This window comes from Telmatherina bonti (assembly GCF_933228915.1).
Source record: "Telmatherina bonti genome assembly, chromosome: 8".
NCBI lineage: Eukaryota > Metazoa > Chordata > Actinopteri > Atheriniformes > Telmatherinidae > Telmatherina > Telmatherina bonti.
In genome coordinates, this window is record NC_136626.1 from 28,963,957 (window position 1) to 28,977,039 (window position 13,083).

The 13,083-nt window shown below is 42.5% G+C and overlaps 1 protein-coding gene across 1 annotated transcript in view; it reads left to right on the forward strand.

Moving 5' to 3' along the window:
• ralgps2 (Ral GEF with PH domain and SH3 binding motif 2) overlaps nucleotides 1-7,975 on the forward strand; it is a gene marked incomplete at its 3' end in the record, with an annotated part of 57,306 nt that extends 49,331 nt beyond the window's left edge. The window contains exons 10-21 of the mRNA XM_079245047.1: nucleotides 1,424-1,561; nucleotides 1,771-1,861; nucleotides 1,979-2,046; nucleotides 2,140-2,278; nucleotides 2,371-2,522; nucleotides 2,740-2,794; nucleotides 3,367-3,444; nucleotides 4,454-4,559; nucleotides 5,131-5,223; nucleotides 6,607-6,712; nucleotides 7,778-7,869; nucleotides 7,946-7,975. Coding sequence (XP_079101173.1) covers nucleotides 1,424-1,561; nucleotides 1,771-1,861; nucleotides 1,979-2,046; nucleotides 2,140-2,278; nucleotides 2,371-2,522; nucleotides 2,740-2,794; nucleotides 3,367-3,444; nucleotides 4,454-4,559; nucleotides 5,131-5,223; nucleotides 6,607-6,712; nucleotides 7,778-7,869; nucleotides 7,946-7,975 — 1,148 coding nt within the window. The remainder of the gene's footprint in view (nucleotides 1-1,423; nucleotides 1,562-1,770; nucleotides 1,862-1,978; nucleotides 2,047-2,139; nucleotides 2,279-2,370; nucleotides 2,523-2,739; nucleotides 2,795-3,366; nucleotides 3,445-4,453; nucleotides 4,560-5,130; nucleotides 5,224-6,606; nucleotides 6,713-7,777; nucleotides 7,870-7,945) is intronic.
• Between the last annotated feature and the right edge of the window lie 5,108 nt (nucleotides 7,976-13,083).

Consider the following 13,083-nt stretch of genomic DNA (forward strand, 5'->3'; position numbering starts at 1 on the left):
GCAAAATGTTTTCTTCTCATGCAGTCTGAGCTTGTTCATCCTTGCCTTTTTTTTTTTCTTTTTTCTTATCACAGTCACCTCACAAGTATGAAATATTTAAACAATGCCTTTTAGATCCCAGCTCAGGGAAACAAACAGACACAGCTCTCTCTTCTTTCTTCCTCTTGCTCTTATTGCTCCACAGAGGTTTCCCACATATAATGCCATACTCTGCTCAACCGCTGGTTTTCTGAGCATGGATCTGTGTGCTGGTGTTCGAGGCAGTATGGATTTATGCATGACTAAATGCTGTTATCCCTGACATGCTCATAGCAGAGCAGCTGTAAGGGTTAAGCCTTCAGGATCCCCTTCTTCCTCCCCTTCTCCCCATTTCTCACATTCTCTCTAAAAGCCAAGTCTCCAAACACTTGTAAACTGCTTCCCATGTTCCCACCCTCTCTTCTCTCCTTTTTTTCCCCTTCTGCTTTGTGTCTAATCAGATACTGGTTTATGTATGTGTGTGTGATACAAAAACATTAACATCTTTTATCTGTTGTTTCTGGTCCTGCATTTCTGTGTTTAGTTTCTATTCGTGCATCATTGTAAATGCCTTATATCTGCACAAATATCCGAGTACCCTGTGTTTTCCAGCAGGATGGAGGCTTGTCTGTGTCATTGAGTATTTGTAAAATCTTTTCTTACATCTGCTCTCAATCTCTACCCTTGCATGCAAAAGAAACATTGAGCAAGACAAAGAGTAAAAAAAAAAAAAATGAAGGAAAAGGACATCGTAATACTTAGAAAAATTAGTTAATCTCTTTTCTGAACGTTAGGAAGCTGTTTCTAGGTTTGCGCAACGTTAATATTTATTCAATGGGAAGCTGAGAGTCTGAGGTCTGCTCCAGGCCAGCCAAAAAGAGGCAGTGAAAGGAGGGGGACTGAGGGCGGTGAGAGATGGCTTTGAGTAGGAGAGGCTGAGGAGACGATCTGTCGTCCAGTCAAAGCACTTGTTGAGGTCGTGCAGGAGCAGATTATGATGAAAAAAAAAAAGTGTTTGAAACTTTAGAAAACCAGCTTAAAAAATTCCAATTCATGCTGTATTCTTTTGCTCGTGTAATTTCTGACAAGCTGTCTGTAATTACCAGCTGGTCTTAGACAAAATAAAAAGCCCACAGCTGCAGGACACTTACATCACTTACCCATGGAGATCTTGCTCAATTCTGTTGTCCAACCTGGGTTGTGTCTACATGCCTCGAGTCTAGTGCAATGTCAGGAAAACCCTCATGTTCACCAGTGTTGGTTACAACACCTCTGACAGATGGGCGCCGTAGTCTGCATTTGGCTTGCACTGTGACCTTTATCTTGCTGAATAGTATGTGCATGAGAGAAGAGGGCTGTGAATTTTGAACTACTAAACGTTTTTCTGTGTGCTGCTTTGTTTCAGGCATGTACCTGTCCGATCTGACGTACATAGACTCAGCCTACCCTTCCACAGGCAGCATACTGGAGAACGAGCAGAGATCCAACCTAATGAACAACATTCTCAGAATCATATCGGACCTGCAGAGATCTTGTACCTATGGTGAGACTAGGAGCAGCCACACATGTGGGCTGGCAGGACTGGGTAGTAGTTGGACAGACAAAATGTTTTATCATGTAAGAAAGTCTGCTAATTAATCTCATGCCACAGTCTAATCCATAAACTTCTTCCAGAGTTTTACCTGATAATATTTGGGATGGGATCACAAGTGCACTTTTCCTTTTTTTATGCTTGTGTTTTCCTTCTTTCAGATGTACCAGTGATGCTTCACATACAGAAGTATTTGAACTCAGTCAGGTATATCGAGGAGCTGCAAAAGTTTGTGGAAGATGAAAATTACAAGTAAGAAACAAATAAAATTCACATCAGCACCTTTTATTTCTGGCCAGACTGTTTCATTTCCTCTTTTATTTATTCTGAACTCATATTTGTTGATTGAAACCGATATGTTTGTCATAGGTTGTCACAAAAGATCGAGCCAGGTACCAGCACACCACGAGCCAATGCCTCCAAAGAGGATCTTGCTGGTGAATATGTGTTTACATCTCCAACAAAAAGTTCTTTTGTTTTGCGTATTCCTTGTTCCTAGAACGAGCTGCCTTATCTGTTTTTGCTCTCAGGCCAGGAAGCTTCCGCATCCCCTCTCTGCAGCCGCAAGTGTTCAGTAGCAGCTGAAGGAACCAAAGTCCCGGCCACACCTCCGTCTCCCAGAAACCTGCTTCCCTACGGACACAGGAAGTGCCACAGCCTGGGCTACAAGTCGGTGTTTTAGTCGTCGAGGTGTTTAAAGAAGAAAAACACTGGCAGTTCTGTGTATTTATATGTTTGCTGTCATTTTTCTTCCATCTCAGTTTCATCCATAAGATGAATACAGTGGAGTTTAAAAGTGCTACGTTTCCAAATGCTGGTTCTCGCCATCTGTTGGATGACAGTGTTTTGGAGAGCCATAGTCCCACCAGAGGACAAGCAGAGAGCTCAACCCTGTCTAGTGGCATTTCGCTCGGTAAGATTAAAATATGGATTCTTCTAAACATAACTCAGTTTGTTTCAGATCCTGATGTTTTGTGTGTGTGTGTGTGTGTGTGTGTGTGTGTGTGTGTGTGTGTGTGTGTGTGTGTGTGTGTGTGTGTGTGTGTGTGTGTGTGTGTGTGTGTGTGTGTGTGTGTGTGTGTGTGTGTGTGTGTGTGTGTGTGTGTGTGTGTGTGTGTGTGTGTGTTCAGGGAGCAGTGAGGGCTCTGAGCTGAGTGAAGAGATGTCGTGGCCTGCTTTTGAGAGGTAATGCATTGACATTAGCAGCGCCTTTCCATCACATCCTCATGCAAAAAAAAGAAAATCATTAAACACTCATCTCTAATGTGATCATCTAATTTTCAAAGCTTATGCAAAATGTGCCATTAAAACCCGACACCTGCCATGCACAGCATCGCTTTTAGCCCCGCAGCTGAGTCCGTCATGCCTCATCCCTCCTCTGCTGCAGTCAACCTTTAGCAAAAATATAAAGGCGCTTGCGTATCATGTGCTTATCTTTTAAATCCTTCAAACCCCCCCCCCCCCCCCCCCCCCCCCCCCCCCCCCCCCCCCCCGTGTGAGCAAGTTTATTGAGCCACACGCATCAGATCTGAAACGAAACCCTTCAGCTCAAGAGCCTGCCAGCCTGAAAACCATCCTACACTATTTATCAGAACATCGTTTCTTTGAACTCTAACCAAATGACTCTTCATCCAGCCCTAGCCCATGCAACTTGAACCAAAAGATGGCTAAATAAATAAATCAAGCAGTCACACAGCATAACCCTGTTCCGTGCCCCCTATCCTGTGCTACCCTGTATCTTATCCTATTCTGAACAGGACTCGGTTCTATCACTCTCTGGGCCCAGTGACCCGTGTGGCCCGCATCCCCTACAGAGGAGTCCTGAGGCCCAGCAGGTACCTGACTGGAACCAACTTGATCTCAACCAAACTCTCTCTTACCCTCACTTTTCACCCCTCAATCGCTGCCAGGGGCCGCTTCGTGCTGATGCTTAGTGTGTAGCGCTCGGGTAATCTCGGGATTTTTGTTTTTTTTTAAACACATGAGTTTTCTGGTGAAGTCATGAATCAGGTGAAGGGGAAAGGTTCTCTTTGGTGGTGATGAACCCAATCTGTTGCTGCCTATAATCTAACTACAGCTTTCTTCAGTTTCCTGCATGTCTGTCTCGCTCTCGCCAACATATCTTGGGGTTATAATCTATGTGCCAGAGTTGTGACAAAAACCTGAGGCTACAACTTGGAAGATGAGATCTGGAGCACATTTAAATACTAATGGCTTTTCAGTGAGACGATGTCCCTTTAGAAGAAGCGCATTGTGCCTCCGGTTCTCATCTTTCCAGGCCCTGAAATGAGAATCAACCAAGACTTCATTTTCTGATGTGCTTCCAAAGTATTTTGCAGCTTGGAGCAAAAATGTATTTCCACAGACACACATGGCACGCCACGTGTTACAGGCTACAAACTGTGATGTCTCCATTCCAGTAGTAGAGAGGGACAGACTTCTTGAGTATTAAAGCCACTTCTCATGTAGGCTGCATATTACACTTCCCTCGTGGTTATGGATGCTTTCTCTACTTCTCTCTCTCTCGCTCTATTAGGCTTCACTCAGCTCCCAAACGGAGCTTCCTGCTCTGATCCTCCAGACAGACACAATCTGCACACCACCTTGCCCGTTTCTTATCTTCTCTTTAAAGACGCTCAGATTTATATCTGTGAAATTCGATTCTGTCAAAACAAGACAGAAAAAGTGTAGTAAAAAAAAGTCATGTGAATGAAAGAAGAAAGGGTGAAGGTGACTTTGCAGATTGCATCCTCCTGCACTGTTAATCTCAGATTTGATCAGTGTGATTTGCTGTGTGTACGTTTGCACATATAGCACATAATGTTTGTTTGTGTCCGACTGCAGCTCAGCTGAATCAGAAGAACTTGCAGTTCACTTATACCCAGGAGCAGTCACGGTGCAAGGGGTGTTGAGACGGAAGACTATGCTCAAGGAGGGCAAAAAACCCACAGTGAGAACACACGCGCACACACTCTCTAATATACACTTATAAAACCGCGAACGTGCATGCTTCCATATGTTTTTCATACGTGTACTCTATACAGGAGCACATGGGCAGTAAAACCTGTCTGCAGAACATGGATTTGGCCTCAGAGTCTGTAACCTACAGAACACCTCTGTCTCCGTTTGTTCTGTTGTCCTTGATTCTTGTCTCTTCAAGACATTTTAATGGTTACAGTATTTTCCGCTCCGTCTGGACTGGAAATAAACCTGGATTTTTTTCATGTACTTGAAATAACTTAACACCATCATAGGTGGTGTGGATGATTTTATGAGCTTATGTAGCCGTTTTAACAAGGTCTCAATTTTTCCTCCAGTTTGGCCTGTTTTTCCTCACCAGCAATATTAATTATATTAATATTGAATCTTTAGTTAGTCTCCTCCTCTTTCTACAGTTTTCTCTCCATCTTGTATATTTTTTTGTGCTTCATTTTCCAAGTTTTACAACATAACAAGCTTGTTCATATCATCATCATCTCCAGCTTCAGTGTAATTCACGACTGTCACTTTTGTTCTTCCAGGTGGCATCTTGGACCAAATACTGGGTTGCTCTTTGTGGGACCCAGCTTTACTACTACACTGCCAAGTCCCTGAAGGCCACTGAGAGGAAACACGTAAGTCACACAGATACACACGGGCACATCTTGCGTTTTTATCCAGCAGGTGCGCGAGGTGTTGTTTGTTTGGGCACGCAAGGACAGAATACGGAGCAGAAATGTTCTCCATGTGAACCGTAGATGTTGATAGAAGCAAGAGCAACAGCTCCAAGTGATCCCAAAACAACACCTATTTTATTAGGAGACAACACATGATAGCCATTACTTACTCTTAAAACAAGGTTTAATTACAAAATGAGCTCAGAGCAAAACACTTAATGATTCTTCTTCATGTACTTTGTTTTTTGGTACAAGAGGAAATGAAGGCAATAAGTTACGCATTTTTCACATTGCTTTGACGTTAAATTAAAGTAGGATGGCTTGATGTGTGTTTGGATGTGAGTTGTTGGGACTGAATCATCATGACAAGAACACTTAGTCTGCAGCCCAGAGCTCAGAGAAGCACACAAGTAGAGCGCCAGGAGAAATTACGAGAACTACAAGATGAAAGTCGATGAGAGAATGTCAAACAACAGTTATTGTGTGTGTGCCTGTGTGTGTGTGTGTGTAAGTGTGTGAGAGAGATTGAGTGGACTGGTGGGAGTCCGGTGCAGCCGGCAGACAGACAGATGGTAGCACTCATTGAATAATGAGACCAATGACATCACTGCAGCCCTGTGTGTCACTCACAGGCTAATGAGAACCTTGTGCAGCGCATATTGCAAAACCAAGGGGTCACACACAAAAGCATGTGTTGATATTTCTTCTGAAATATTCACAGCTTCTGATGACTGAGTGCCTTTTTTAGGCAGCCCACACATGATTCAGGGTCACACAGGAAATATGTTCACATCAGAGTACCCAGCCATCATTCTCTATCACTGAACACATTACTCTGTTTAAAAGTTTCCTGAGGTACCCATAAACTGTATATGCAAGTAATAAATACAGTCTCCTAAGCGAAAACACAGCTTTCCTGTGTTTTGTTAAGACTGACAGGAACTAGTTGCCAGGCATTTAGTACATTTCTACATTTCCTTATACTCCTTTTTCCTGTTTAGCTTTGTGCGTTTTGGAGCCATTCAGTTGGGTACGGCTCCATTCAGCCGACTGTGCCCAAGAGGGAGACACTTTGAAAGAGTGTTTCAGCCATTAAATAAAAAGCTGGTTGGTCGCGCAGCTACTTTCTCTACTTTTTCTGTAATTTTTTAAAAGAATTTGCAAGTTAACACCCGACTTACACTGCAACGAACTAAACATGTTCTGGTTCATGCTTATGTCATCATGTTCAACGGGCAACACTTAACTGTTGTGAAGGTCTGCCACTGCTGAAGATGAAAAGAAAAATTGTTTAGATTGTTAGGAGAAGCTAAATTATGTTTTAATTTGTCGTCTGACCAGTTCAAGTCCACATCCAGCAAGAGTGTGTGTGTGGTCGGTCTGATGGCCATGATGGCCGATGATCCAGAGCATCCTGATGTCTTCCTGCTGACAGACTCTGAGCATGGTAAGGCTTATCTCAAATACACACACATTTGTTTTTATATTGCTGTGTGTGTTTGTAATTCTTGAGCGTTTTAACCAACATCAGCCATTAAAGCTGAAGACTTCTCCTCAACTAGAACCTAATTAACCTAAAGCTGAATCTTAAAAATCACTTTGCAGTCATGGGTTTAAAATCCCAGTCGCCACATGTTGGTGTAAAGTCTTTGGTCATGGTAGAAAAAACACACACTTAGATACTTTAAAGGGGTTACAATGACGGCGAAACCAGGTGCGGTGCGCGCTCCCGATGTAGTGCAGTGGCGGGAGGCGGGGCTTAATGCGGAAGAGTCTCAATCCACTCGTTTTGCCCACAGGCTGATCTGACAGCCTACGGAGAGGGTCGGTCTGAAGTAAATAAAGTCATTTGTGACAATAACTCGATCAATCGCAGCCCTTCTGGTCTCAGAAATAAAAATAAATTAGCCTGAAATGCACATAATAGTTCCACTTTAAAGAGAGAGAAAGGAAGTGTTAAACGGCAGACTTCTGAAACTGGATGCAACGAGCTGAACTGAACCACGGGTTTGCCATCTGTAGTCAGTGTAAACTTTGGCGCCTGGTTTTTCATGGTTCTGCTGTTAATAAAAATGTTCTATGTTTGTATTCGTGTTTCTTTTTAGTTATTGACTTGGGAGCTGAGCTAACCCCCCCCCCCCCCCCCCCCCCCCCCCCCCCCCCACACACACACACACACACACACACACACACACACACACACACACACACACAATCAGATATGTTCTGTATATTTACATTAAAGAATACTTAAGATTCTTTTCTTCTTGCTGAGCTGTGCGTCCCCTTTGCAAGCTGAAGCGAGTTCATATTAATCACATCGACATTCTGTAAGTTTGCATACAGCTGTTAAAGCAAAGGGAAAATTTCCCCCTTCATTCACTGCAACTATCTTCCTGCTTTATTGGGCTGGTCAGTGTCATGCAGGGTTGCATCCATCTTTCCAGTCCGTTGAGAGCACTAATGGAGAGGAGAGTCTCGGCATCTCACACTGTTTGTCTCTGTTGCCTAGGAAACACCTACAAGTACCAGGCAGGGAACAAAATGAACGCTCTGCTTTGGTTCAAACATCTGAGTGCTGCCTGTCAGAGCAATAGACAACAGGTATGAAGTCGCCCTGAGCTGACATCCAACCTCATTTTCATAAATCAAACTAATATTTTTTTTCCTTTTTTCCCAGGTGCCAGCCAATCTGATGTCATTTGAGTAACTGAAAAGGAGAAGTGTAACTGAGCAAAGGATGAGGAGGATGAGGAAGATAACAGACTCAGTAATGGGAGCTTTCACTGCCATGAGTCCTGATAGCTGAGTCTCCGATTCTAGCCCCGGCCTCACTTCAGCCTCACCTGCCACCACTGCCTTAACCAGACTTCCTTGTGTGTTTGTGTGAGAGCGCAAGTCTGTTTTGGATGTGTTGACTACTGAACAAGGACCTGCACCACTGCTCTTGTCTCCCATTCGCGCTCGGTGTCTTTTGTTCAGCACTTCAGTGGAGCCCTTTTACCTCTCCTCACTCTGACCTCTTGTCCGTGGAGGGACTGGGATGATCCCCTACTTCATTTTTCTTCTTTTTAAAGGGATACAGTTTTTTTTTTTTTTACTTCCCCCCTCAATGCTCAAATGAGAGATTTCCATCTTCTCTTTGGCTGGACACAAAATCACAGCACACACACTCTCATCAGGCTGACCCACTGGACGTCAGAGGGTCGCAGAGCGTCTTTTTATATTTGCTTGTTCACCCTTTCATTTGTCACATCTCTTGTATTGGCGTAAAGTCTCGTGATTATTTAATGAACCACGTACTCACAAACTCGCACGCGCACACAGAAGCCTGTTTGATTGCAGCGTTGTAAACGTAAGGGCTCTGATCCACCCTCCGCTCCAGCTAGCTCTGTTCTCTCATTTCCTGAATGCGTCGAGCTTTTATTTCAGAACTCGACCCTCATTTTGTCATACATGAGTTGTTTCGTACAGGTGTGTGCTTGTGTTGGGTGTGACAGTTTAAATCGGAGGAAATGTATCTGTGGTCCACATACAGTAGGTACGATAGAGATAACTCCAGTCTAGGCTAAGCTGTGTTAACGGTTGGGCAGATGCTTAAATGAAACCCTGTTCTCCAGTGTTGCTTGCTTCCTGTGAGAAGCTTTGGCTGTGAGAAGAAATGAAGGGTTCACCGGACTCACACACACAGACACACACACACACACACATACACACACACACACACACATACATACAAAACACTAAAAACTTGAAACTGTGAAAGTCCAAGATAGAGAGCAACGGGAACTCGTAACACGTGGTTTTATCTCATCTGCTCTTCGTTTCTTGTTATGATTTCTGGTCGGCGCCACCGAGAGCCATGCAATCGATTTTAAGTCTTGTTCGTTTGTTGTTTTTGCTTTTTGTTTTTTTTGTTTTGTTTTTTTTGGGGAGGCATGGTGCAGATCACAGTATTACTATATGTTAGATGATTGCACAGCAATGTAGCTCTGTCTGTTACATGTGAATGTTACATATTTTGTGTTTTCCTTTTGTTCTTTTGAAACATTTAAGTAGAATATTTTATGAACATGTGAATTTAGTTTTTTTTTTTTTTCTCTTAAAGAAGAACTCGCATCCCCATCAGGTCAGTTTTAGGCCAAAGTAAAGTTGCTTGTTTTTGTGAAAACATGAGCAGGATGCTGGTGAAACACAATGATGGGTTGCTTTTTGCCCAGTAAAATTTAACCATCAAATTGAATCAAGTTTTTTTTTTTAAACAGTTGTTTACATCGTACGTTTACACAATCGTCTGCTTAAATCCCTTCGTGTCCAGCCTGACAGTGGAGGACAAAATACCCAGAGTCTGGTTCAGGCTGTTGAGGAAGGATGATGATCGCAACACTTATTTCTCACCAATTCCAGTCTGTCCTCTTCTCCACGTTAATGTCCAGTTCATAGACACACTGATGTATTAGAACGTGTCCTCAGCACAATGTACTGTACAATCTAACAGTCCTTCTTAGGCTAGTTTTCTTCTCAGTCAGACATTACATATTGAGTTAGTTTAAAAATGTTCCACTCTGTATATTATCTAAAGGAGACAAGGTCGTGGATGAACCTGTGGAAGTATGAATGAGAAAGCCAAAGAAAGGCCTGTGTAATGTGACAGTCGCTGCAGGTATGTGTGTGCATTTGGATGTCTTGGATTGCATTTTAGCAATGCAATCCAAGCCAGATTAGGCAAACCCTGGAGGCTACCATCACTGCTGAGCAGGGCGACCAGCTACCCAATCATCTGTGTGAATGACAGCCAGCTCACGCTACATCTCCACGCTTGCTCTGAAAGTGGGAAGAAAGGAGGACTTGTGAGCAGATAGGAGGTGGAAACGGAGCTCATCTGTCTGCGTCTGCAGTGGGGATGAAAAGAAAAGTCGGCCTGAAGTGACAGAATCCCAGAGCAAAGCTCTGCAGAAAGTGACTTTTTTTTAATGAATTCTGTTGATTGGCCGAAGGGACAAAGAAGGCTGTGAACGAAACGAGTTGAAGTAGACGAAATGGTTCAGAATGGGTGGTTGAGAGATTGTTTACCTGCGTTTTATCACAAATGCTGGTTGTTATTAACATAAATATTAGGATGTGTTAACCAGCTCTCACTTGCAAAGTATTGACAATGTTTGCACAGCTAAGTAAAAATGGAAGATTAGAGAATCTGCAGAAGTAGCACAAAGGTCTTGACAGTCATGCTTCGTCACATTTGCTTTCTTTGTTTTGGCTTTATTTGATGTTAACTATGATGAAAGAAGGAGATGAATGAAATATCCACTTATGATGTCGATTCCAGTGTAACCAGAGCAGAGACGAGCTTTACAGGCATCTTTCACAATGAATTCTTTTTAGTTGTACAATCATGTCTTTCCAAATCATGCCAAGCGCTTTTTGTGATGTTTCCCTCTCTGTGTTTACATTGTTTATACATGTCTGTACGGTGTATGCTTAAAATAATGAAAACCCTGTTTAATTTGGGGACATTTCAGTCTTTTCTTGGATTTTGAGCCAAACCACTAACATTATTGCCCATTGATGTATAATTTTGGATGAGAATGGAAAATGTGTGTCAACCACTCTTCAGTTGTTCTTTCGGTTTTTATGAAGAAAGTTGGTTCCATGCTTTGAAATTCTCCGCTTTAATAGTTTGTATCGCTTCCTTTAATCTGTACTCACTGTACCCAGATGCGCAGTTTGCATAGGTTTTCTGTATTATTTGTTTAGAGAGTTCTTTCTGAACAGTCTTTTTAATGTTCATGCAAAACATTTAACAGTTCACATGAAGAGTTCTAACAGAGGAAGTATTACTTTATTCTTTGAACCAATGTGACTGCGTGCCGTCTGGGCCCCGGTCGTCTGTCATTCACTGTTTACCGAGGACGGCATCGACAGCAGCAGCCTTCGTTCGAGTCATAAAAGTTGACAGCGGTGACATGGAAATGATATTTACCTGGCTCTGTGTGTGTGTGTGTGTGTCTGTCTGTCTGTCTTTGCCTGTCATGACTGTGGCAAGCTCTGTGACCTCATCTCTGAGCGATGTGCTGCCCGGTGTGAAGACTAAGAACCAATAAACACTCTGCCATTTTCTTTTTACTACACATCTCAGTTGTTTGTTTCATTTTTTTTTTTTTTTAGGTTTACAAGTCTTAATATTAATTGTCATTGGGATCCAGATATGTTCAGCTTTTAATATTTAAGCAAAAGAATAATTTGACAGAGCTGCTGAAATAGCTGCCAAACCCTGTTGATCATTTTGGCCACGAATTAATTAATTATTTTTTTTTTTCCATAATTTTTATTCAACAAATAGTCTGAAAATAATGGGGGTTGTTTGTTTCCCATTTTCCTTTACCCAGAAATACTTTATAACCAAGAAAATCACTAGTTATAAACTTCTGATGACAAGAAATTTATACGTTCTTTTAACAAATTACTTCAGCCAGGGCCTCCTTCAGGTTCCTCCTTGAATTTACTTGTGTATTTTATTTGTGGCACATAAATACACATCAGCAATTTAATTTCCTGGGATGTAGGTTTCTAAAATACTATAAAATTACATTTTTACCCTTTAATTTTTTTTTTTTCAAAAAGAAGCTGAAACTAAATATTTCAGTCTTGTCGCCAAAACCTGACTAAAAGCATCACTTGGTATTATACTTGTTACGATGTTTTTGACTTAATGAAACGAGAAAAGCTTTAGAAACATAGACATAATATATAAATGTCTACGTTTAGAAAGAGTGGCAGCATGAGGGTAAAAGTAGCGCTGCATTTAGTTTCCAGCGCGTCGTAGCGGGGCGGGGTCGTGGTGAAACACCGCCACCTGGTGGACAGCAGCAGCACGTGCAGCAGGAGGAAGTGTTTCGGAAGTGGACACGGCAGAGAAGAAAAGGGCGGAGGAAAGGGAGCTACAGAGTGGATAATGACAGTGACTTTCAACCCCCATACAAATGATTTAGTTTAACTTTCATATTGCAAGGCTTAACAGAAAACGGGAAGCTGGATTATTTATGTATAAATGAAGCGCTGCATGTGTCCGTGAGGTAAGTCTGCCAGTAAACACAGCAGACGACGTGCAGCTAGCGGGCTGCTAATACAGCAAGGTGTACAGCAGTTTGCTATGCAGTTAGCTTTGTTGAGAAAGATGTTATCATGTGACGGAATATCTTTTTTTTTTCATGACCAGAAGGGATAGCTGTAGAAAGTAGCTTTGAGGTGTTTTACGGTGAATTTTATGCGACTGGTTCCGGACAGGCGTTTTCTCTGGTTTTCAGCAGCAACTCCATGAAAGACCGATATTGTGTTGGAGAAGCGGATGCTTGCGTGGCTAAACCCAGTCGGTTGAGCTTGAATAACACATATTTCTAACGCCAAGTTTACTCATCTTTCTCCTTTTTTATTATTATATGTCAGTCTGTTAATATTACCTTGGGTTTTATTGTTTTAAAAGGCATAACTTAAGGGAAAGATAGTAGCCAGGTAAATGTCAGGTAAGCGTGTCATTCCTGTTTTATTGCTTTTGCACTCCTGCGTTTCACCCCGTCCCCCTAACTGTGTTTCAGCTGCAGACTAAATCCTGTAACGTGATTATCATCAGTGAAATGTTGAGTTTTCGCTTGCAGGGCTGATAAAGGACCGTGCTGTGTGCACCAAGGCAGGACGACACGTCCATCATCAAGCCAGTGGAAACAGGCAGGGTCAGACGGAGACAAATTTCTTCTTTCATCCAGAGCTAAAGAGAGGGAGGTGTTACTGACTGAACCAGCTGTAATTTGTGGCCCCATGTTG